The 9,060-nt window shown below is 57.6% G+C and overlaps 1 protein-coding gene across 1 annotated transcript; it reads left to right on the top strand.

Moving 5' to 3' along the window:
• Positions 1 to 1,640: 1,640 nt before the first annotated feature.
• Positions 1,641 to 6,364, top strand: ORAI3 (ORAI calcium release-activated calcium modulator 3). The gene is made up of 2 exons (XM_063100404.1): positions 1,641 to 2,073; positions 4,835 to 6,364. The coding sequence occupies exons 1-2, from the start codon at positions 1,846 to 1,848 to the stop codon at positions 5,501 to 5,503; spliced, it is 897 nt and encodes a 298-aa protein (XP_062956474.1). The 5' UTR covers positions 1,641 to 1,845; the 3' UTR covers positions 5,504 to 6,364.
• Positions 6,365 to 9,060: the final 2,696 nt, after the last annotated feature.

Raw genomic sequence — 9,060 nt, 5'->3', positions numbered from 1 at the left:
GAATGGGAAAAGGGTATCTGCACACAGGATACTGGGAGCCAGGGGCTGGGGGAGGTGGAGGATGGGCGGGGGGAGGGGGCAGAAAGCAGACCACCAAGGGTTCAGGGAACAAAGTCTTGGAATGCGGGGTGGGATGGGGGGGCCAAAAAGGGAAACCAGAGGAGCAATTGGGGATCCTGGTGTCAGGTAGGGGGACTTAGGGAGCCAGGGGAAAGCCAGGGCTGAGTGGGGGGTGGGGGCAACAGCAGGTGTGGGGGCAATTGTACCCCCTCAGGGGGGTCACCCCTCTCCTTACCCCCTCCCCAGATTTCAGTTCCTTCCCCTCCTGACCCTGACTCCTTGAACGTCACTGAAAATGGCAGCTATTGCGAGGAGTGGGGGCCACGGGACTACCGCTGTTCAGCTCGTGGCCCAGGGGAGTGGTGAGGGGTACCCCAGCCCCCTGCCTGCCTCTCCGCACAATACTTGAACATTCATCTGTACTGAAGTGTTACTTGAACCGGGGGAACCTCGGACCTGGGAGAGCCGGAGTGTGAGGGGACAGGACCAGCTGGGATTGAGACTGGACCAGTGGGCACCCAGTTTGGACTGCGCCACCCCCAGGCTCTCTCTTGCTTTACTGTATTGAGCAGCTACACCCCTCTTGACCCGAGTTGGGGGTGGGGGGTGCCAGCCCAATGATGGGGAAGATGGGACTCCTCCAGCTTGGCTCTACCCACTCTTTCATCGTCATGGAAACTATCCCATTTGCCCAGGGAACTGCCACTCCTGGTTGCCATGGAAATAGCAGCCAACGGACACCTCCCGATGCCAGTGCTAAGGCTGGAAATGGCCCCTCTAGTTGCCATGGGAACTTTGTAACAGACTCTCTTGGCCCACCTCTCCCCGCCCCTCCTCCGGTGCTGGGGAGGGGCTTCGGGAGCCAGAGGGCGGAGTCGGGGCCAGGTCCCGCCCCTCAGCCCGGGCCTCCTGGGGGAGCCGGGTTGTACCACGTTGGGGAGGGGGGATCTATCCACATACCTCAGGTAACAGGGAGGTGCGCGGGTGGGGGGGTGGGACTGGGCGGACCAAAGGCTGGAGGGGAGGGGGGACCTGGGGGTCGCGAAAGGCTCAAGGATGGGGCCGCTTGGGGGAGGGGGAGGAGGCAGCCCGGCGAGGGGCAAGTGGGGGACCCAGCCGGGCTGGGCCCCTGGGCCCCGGGTTTGTACAATACGGTTTGCTATAAAACTCAGAATCTTCCAGCCGGGGCCGCCGAGTTCGTGTGTCTGTCTGCAGCGTCGGGGAACTGGGGTATGGTGGGGATAGCCGAAGGGCTCACTCCTAGGGGCTGTTTAGATCGATCTGAGGGGCCCCTGCCGTTTCTACAGGTGAATGAGCTCACCTTTCCCAAGTTTACTGCTTAGACCTGGGAGTGTCCAGGTGTGCCTTGGAGTGGTCTGGAGCTCGGAACTCCCAGTCACAGGCTGGGGCTCGGGCGCCTGCATGGTAATCCTGGTGCGGTGGTTTCGCGGGGTCCCCCGGGATCTCTGCCCACGGATCTGGGACTGCGGGGGCTCCGTCCCCCGGCTCCACCCCGTCATGTGGCCGCCCCGGCTCCGCCTCTGCCCCAGTTCCTGTTGCGGCCTCTGTTTTCCCGCTTCGGCCCCTGGGGCTTCCCCGCAGCCGCTGCTCTTCCTGCTTCGCCGGGGTCGCCTCTTTCCGGGCTCCTACTGCCCTCATCCCCGCTCGCCCCGCCGGGGGATGGGGCCTTCCCCCGCTTTGGGCCGGCCTTCCTGGGGCTTCCGAGGCGCCTCGGCCCCGCTGTGACCGCTCAGCCCTCCTGGTGCCGCCCCCCCCCCCCCCAGGATGAAGGGCGCCGAGGGGGACGCGGGCGAGCAGACCCCGCTGAACCCGGAGGCTGAGAGCCCCGCGGGCTCGGCCACGTACCGGGAGTTCGTGCACCGCGGCTACCTCGACCTCATGGGGGCCAGCCAGCACTCGCTGCGGGCGCTCAGCTGGCGCCGCCTCTACCTCAGCCGAGCCAAGCTCAAAGCCTCCAGCCGCACGTCCGCCCTGCTCTCGGGCTTCGCCATGGTGAGGGAGGGAAGGGGCACACGGGGTGGGGGTGAAGTAACCGGTTCCCCCAGGGAGACAGGGTAGAGGAAAGGGAAAGATGGAGTTTAAACGGGGAACGAACTAGGTCCCAATGGACTGAACAAGTCCCTTTTTATGGGTGTGGGTGGGTTAACAGGACTCCAGGGATATAAACGGGCCATGGGGGAGGGTGTAAACAAGTCACCAACGGGGACACATAGGCAACGATAGGGCAGAGTGATCCTTCTGGCAGAAGCGGTCACTAGGTCCTCATGAGAAGTTCAAAGGCAAGTCAGAGCCGGACAGGGGTTCTATCAACGGGGGTGGGGGTGGGAATAAACTGGATGCAACTGAAGGCAGGCCCGTCCCGAGGAAGGAGGCTGCTCTGCAGAAGGCACAAAGGGTGCTAGTATCACCCAGGAAAACTGAGAAAAGGTGATGCCCGTGAGGAAGCCGCTGGGGAGGGAAGCTGATAAGCGATTCTCAAGCTGATAAGCTGCAGGTGTGGGAGGAGGATACCAGCTAACGGTCCCAGAAGTGGCCTAACAAGAAGTGGGATAGAGGGAGTCAGTCCTATGGTGAGGAGTCAACAGACACGAGTCCTGACTCCTCCCTGCTATGGCCAGCTGTGTGACCCTGGACAGCCTCCTCCCCTCGCAGGCCAGTGGGAAATTCTGAGATCATGGAGGGTGCGCCCTCTGTAGCCTGCCAAGTACCCGCCCCAGATGAACTGTGATTCTTGTCATCAGGAACCCCAGATCCAAGCACATCAGAGCAAGACACACACCAGAGGTGGCTCGGACTAACCTGCTAATTAGACAAGTGTGGAAACCGAGGCCCAGAGTGGGGCAGTCACTCTGCCAAGGACACTCAGCAGATAAAGAATATAGAATGAACTAGGACCCAGGGTCACCGGACTGTTCATTACAGGAAGAAGAAAGGGGATGGGGGGGTGCTTTTGGGAACGTGCTTCTGTTGGGGTGGACATCAGAGGCAGTTGGGGTGGACATCAGAGGCAGCTGAGGTAGGGTCATAGTACTAGGTGATTTGGGTTAGTCCCTGCCCTCTCTGTGCCTTAGCCTCTGTATTTGAATGATGACAGGTAAAGTCTCTAAGGGTTATCCTAGACCTCTGATTTTCTATTTGGGGTCCCAGAATCCATAGACCGAACCCCCCTTCCTCCTGGGGGTGTCATTTAGGGGCGGGGAGTTGGCTTCTCTTCATCTTCACAGACTGCAGAGGGAGGGAGCAGCTGAGGGAGGTCAACCCCATGGTCCAGCCTGTTCCCAACGGGACAGTCTGGCCAACTGTAGGACTTGCAGGTTGCTGGGGTGACAGCTTAAGGGCCAGGGCCTTCTCTGCAGGATCAAGAGGATGGATGTGTAGGTATTGGGGGAAGGACTGGCCCCAGTCCTGGCAGGGGTGAGCAAGGCTGGGCCTGGCTCTGGGAAAAACCAGGATTAAACCTGACCCAGATCCCTGTCTGTGGAAAACACCTGGTAACACCTGCTATGGCCTAGTTTCCCAAAATATTCAGCCTTATTTTCCTACCACCACCTGCCATGCTCTGTACCTTCCCCCTAGCCCCAGAGCAAACTACTAGACCCTGTGAGAACCAGGGATGAGGAAAGATCCAGATTCTGAAACCCAAGTAGCCTGAGTTAGAATAACATTACACGAATTGTTTTGAACTGTCAGTAAGTACCAGGAACTGAGCTCGTGACTTTTATGTTCATTGACTTTCTATTATCCTATGAAGTAGCTACCACTACTATGGCCATTTTACAGATGAGAAAACTGAGGATCCGAGATGTTAAGACAGCTGCCCAAGGTCCCACAGCAAGTAAGTGGCAGGATTTGAATTTAGGCAGTCTGTCTCGAGTCCAAAATTTATACATTGCTAGAACAGAGTCATCAATTCAAATATTTGCCAAGGCCAGGCAGGTACTATGGATGCCAAGTTGGCCAAGTGAGACTGGTGATCAAGAGACCCCATGACCTGTCCACAGGGAGCAGCCATGACTCAACTCTAGCTGAGAGACCCCATGCAGGAATGTGGGCCTGGTGTGACCAGATCTTCCAAGTTTTCCAGAGGATCTGGAAATAGAGATATTTATATGAAATCTCTTGAGTTTTAAAAGTTGGCAAGTAATTCAATAAAAAAAAACACATTGTGTGAGCCAAGCAAAACATGTCTGCAAGCTGGCTTCGGTTCATGGTGTACCAATTTGCAAACTCTGGCCTCAGACTTTAGCGTTAACTATAATAACAGAAAACACTTACCTAGTGCTTACTGTGTGCCCGGCACTGTTCTTAGCACTTGGTATGTATCATCTCATTTAATTTTCTCAACCACCCTATAAGGCAGGTAGGTGCTATTATCAACCCCCTATTCCAGATAGGAAATGGAGGCACAGACAAAGCTAAGTCACTTGCTCTAGATTACACAGCTTGTAGAGCTGAGAACGAACCCAGTCAGCCCAGCTCCATAATCTGTTGCTAACCCCTATGTTATTACAAGGTAAAATTGTCAAACATATCATCCAGCCCTCTTGATAGCCAGGTGGGGAAACCAAGGTCCAGAACAGGACAGAGCCTTGCCAAGGCTGCCCATTTGTTCACTTGACAAAGTCAGTGCCTTCTTCCTGCCAGTCACCATTCTAGGTCCTAGGAATAAATCAGTGATGTATCCCAACAGTCAAAAACTCTTCTACTATTGAGGAGGTTACGGGCACTCAGTCCATCCCTCTTGTCCTTACAGGTGGCCATGGTGGAGGTACAGCTGGAGAGCAACCATGAATACCCACCAGGCCTGCTGGTGGCCTTTAGTGCCTGTACCACTGTGCTGGTGGCTGTGCACCTCTTTGCACTCATGGTCTCCACGTGTCTGCTGCCCCACATTGAAGCTGTGAGCAACATTCACAACCTCAACTCTGTCCACCAGTCTCCACACCAGCGGCTCCACCGCTACGTGGAGCTGGCCTGGGGCTTTTCCACTGCCTTGGGCACCTTCCTCTTCCTTGCTGAAGTTGTCTTGGTTGGTTGGGTCAAGTTTGTGCCCATAGGGGCTCCCTTGGACACACCGGCCCCTGTGGTACCTGCAACCCAGGTGCCTGGGACTCTGACATCAGTGGCCACCTCCCTTAGTCCAGCTTCCAACCTCCCCCCACCTTCTGCTTCTGTAGCCCCATCACACGCTGAGCCATCATCTGAGGCCTGCCCACCTCGGCAAGCATGTGGTGGTAGTGGGACCCATGGGCCAGGCTGGCAAGCAGCCATGGCCTCCACAGCAATCATGGTACCCGTGGGGCTCGTGTTCGTGGCCTTTGCCCTGCATTTCTACCGCTCTTTGGTGGCACACAAGACAGACCGCTACAAGCAAGAGCTGGAGGAGCTAAGTCGCCTGCAGGGGGAGCTGCAGGCTGTGTGAGGCTGGTGTCAGCCACTGCTGCAGCACTGCCTGCCCCTCTTGTAGGGGTCTACCAGAGGCCCCAGGGGCCTGCAGACCTCATTCCCTACCCCTGGCTGGAGCCACTTCCTGCGGGCCACTCTCAGGTAGACACCAGATTCCTGCCCGCAGGGTCCTTTGGGCCAGGCCTTGGGGCAGCTCCTATATCCCCAGGGATTTTTCCATGTCCGTCCATTCAATGGGTTTTGTAAGTTCTACCCTGCACCTAGGCTGGGAGGAACAAGGGAGGAAGTGGAAGGTCCTCAGTCCAAGTACCATGCAGTAGATAGAGGGGAGGCAGGGAGACCCAGGTGGACCTGTGATGCTGACCTTCAGTCCCTTGCTCCTGCACAAGATGTGGAGGTCAGAAGGTTACAGGCCCACACAGCTGCCCCAGAAGGCAGTCAACCCTTGCTTTATTTTTGTAGAATCTATTTCACAGTTGGCATTTTTGGGAACTATTTCCCTGGCCCCATACTTTGAGGGGTTCCACATTCTTGCTTTAGTTGCTTTAGAGGGATTTGGGTATTTCTGCCCCAGGCATAGGTCCAGCCTTTCCTAGAAGGATCCTCCCTGTTTTTGGAGGTCCAAGCCAACCCCCCACTGTTGGTGACCTATGGCCACACGCAGAAGGGGTGATACCTGGCCCACTGCCCTAGGCCTTCATTTATGCATCTATACCCAGTTCTCACTCTCCTGGGCCAGGGCTGGAGGTGTTGGGAGACTGAGGGCCTGTGCCCCAGCCTGACTCCTTAGCAAGGGTTGGGTGAGGAAGTTTTAAGGGAGAAGGTCCAGTCATTAGCCTGTGGAATGCAGAGCTCTTCAGACACTGAATTTTTGATGCACCGTTTTGTACAATAAACTGTGTTTCACATATGTTCCTGTGGCTGTGAATGGGATGAAGGTGGGGGGACTTCCTGGGAGGTTACTTGTTCCTAAGAGGCAGGTGGAGGCAAATGTACCTGGCAGGGAGTGGGTTCCAGGTGCGAGCCCTGTCAGGCACTGACATGGACCAATTGCTTCTGAATGTGGAGAGTTATTTCAAGGCTAAAGGCCTTTGAAATCTTGTTCCTGAGCTCAGGGTCTGTATCTCTTCCATTGAGGATTTAGTGTAAGTTTTTTGTTTTTTTTTAACTTTATTTATTGGGCCTCTGGCCGGTATGGGGATCTGAACCCACAACCTTGGTGTTATAAGGCTGAGTTCTAACCAGCTGAGCTACCTAGCCAGCCTAGTGTAAGTTTCTTTCTTGAGTGCTACATACCAGGGGCTTTTCATAGGTTTCACAGCTAGTCAGTGAAACCGAATTCGGATTACCCTTACCATCACATGGGAATCTTTGTTTGATTTGAGAAAATGAACCAGCACCTTTCACCTGGGGCAAAAGTAAGGAATCTGATCTCATCACCTATGCCTCCATGTAAATTAATTTTTTAGCCTCATTTCCCTCAAAATTTGAAAGGGTTTTAATCCTCTGTCTTCTTTGCTGTGGTGTGAGACCTTGGGCAAGTCCCCTTTCTCTGTTCCTTGAAATGGTGGATTTACACAAACCGGGCTCCAAGATTCTTTCCTGCACTGTTCTGATGTCTACAATAGTACTGTGTGACAGGAATTAACATCCATTTTTAGAGGAAGAATCTGAAACTTAGGTCAATGACTTGCCCAAGGTCCTATAGTGAGGAACTGATATAGAGATGTCAGGAGTCTAGGGCATCCTCAGCTCAGGCTGATGGGCCTCTTGGGAGTGCCGTTCCCCCCAGAGACCAGGGTGTCTGCGTCCACACATGATAAAAAGGGTGTCCAGCCTGAGGGGGACCCGGCCCCAGGGTCCCAGGTATAGGCCTGCGCTGGTGCTGACCTCGAGTGGCGGGCTCCCATGAGCATAGGGAGCCCCAGCTGAAGAAAGCTGGCACTGGGGCCATGATGCCTGGAGAGTCGACCAGCCCACTCCAGATCCTGTAGGATCTAGTTTATTATATTTTACACGACCCATTTAAGGCCCTTTAGGCCCAACTAGGCCTATTAGAGAACGCGGAGACAGTCCCGGATTTAACCACTAATTGTGGGCTAAGTATGGCAAAATGCGGCACCTTCTACGGGCCTCAGTCTCCCCATCTGTCAAATGGGCATCTTAAACAGCTATAGGCCCAAGGATGATAGTGGGAAGAAAACGCTCCCGACATCAAGTGCAGGGCCGGGCAAACGGCCTGAGTCACCGCTCCTGGTGGTATCCTTCCACCTCCCGGGTGCCCCTCCCAGTCCGCCCCGGTTTCGGCGGGTCCTGCAGCAGGCGCCGCGCCCCGCCCCGCCGGGCTCCGCACGCTCTGGCCACGCCCCTCGGCGCGCGGCGCCTTTGCCCCGCCCAGAAGGGTCCGCAGATTCGACAGGCCGGCTCCTCCTCTGAATTACTCGGGAATCCTCTACACCTGACTGGAAATTTTCATCGGACTCAAACAGGAGCTCTGGGCTGGAGCCATTTCCTCCTGGGTCAGAAGTGGGCTATCCCCTGAGTTGTGTGAGGAAGAAAGAGCCAGAAAAAGTGGTCGACTCTGCCAACACGACTTGACTAACCGGGCGTTATTTTCTTGACACCACCAAGGCGGATGAAGGGAGGCGACGGCTGAAGCCAGGAACAGTGGCGAATCTGCAGCCCCTTAGACCTCCGGCGGCGCAAGGAAGGGGCAGGGAAGAGGCGCAGAGGAGCGCGCGTCCTGTCCACCGATTCGCCCCGCCCGCCCGACGAATCTGCGTCCGCTCAACGCGCCACTCAACCCTGCATAGCTCCAGCTGGCCGCCTCCCCTCCGCCCGCCCCCTTTTCCCTCAGGGACTGGTCACAGCTTTCGTCACCGCCGATTCGTCAGAAACCCCAGGCCGGAGCAGCTGCATAGTGGTGGTGAAGCCCACTCTCCGGGGGATGCGACCAATCTCCAGGCTCCTTGGGCCGCAACTCCCGAGCCTTATAGGGCGCCGGCCGAGGCGAGGCCGCTACCCTCGGCCCCGTGGGTCTCCTGGCGGCACCCGTGGCGAAAGTGCGAATGCAGACGCTGTGCCCGCTGGGCCTCGCGCAGGTGGCGGTGGTGTTTGGTGCGCGCGCCGGGGAGGTGGTGGTGGGGGGGGCACCGCCGCCGCCACCGCTGCGGGGCCGGGTCTCGCGCTGCCGCCGCCGCCGCCGCCGCCGCCTCGCGCCGCTGAGGTGCCGCGCGGGGTGGGGGGAGGGGAGCCGCTCGCCGCGAGCGGGTGAGTGGGGCCGCGGCGCGCGTGCGCGGAGACCGGTGGAGGGGGGGGCGCAGAACGAACCGGGGCGGGAGGAGAGGGCATCGGCGCGCGTTCCCCACCCCCCGGCCCGGATTCGGGGTCGAAGCCGGGTCTCGGGCTCGGTCTCGCGGTGTTTCTAACGCCCCGAAGAGGTGCCACTTCTCGGCCGGAGGGTCGGGGCGCGGGGACGGGAGCGGGTCTGTGGGAGCGGGAGCCGGGGCTTGGCCCGGGCCGCTGGCCGGTGAGGAGGCGGGAGGGGGCGGGGCCTGCCAGGGGGCGGGGGAG

The sequence above is a fragment of the Cynocephalus volans genome, chromosome 6 (assembly GCF_027409185.1).
Source record: "Cynocephalus volans isolate mCynVol1 chromosome 6, mCynVol1.pri, whole genome shotgun sequence".
Classification (NCBI taxonomy): domain Eukaryota; kingdom Metazoa; phylum Chordata; class Mammalia; order Dermoptera; family Cynocephalidae; genus Cynocephalus; species Cynocephalus volans.
The sequence above is the reverse complement of the archived record's forward strand: the minus strand, read 5'-3'. Positions and strand labels throughout refer to the sequence as shown.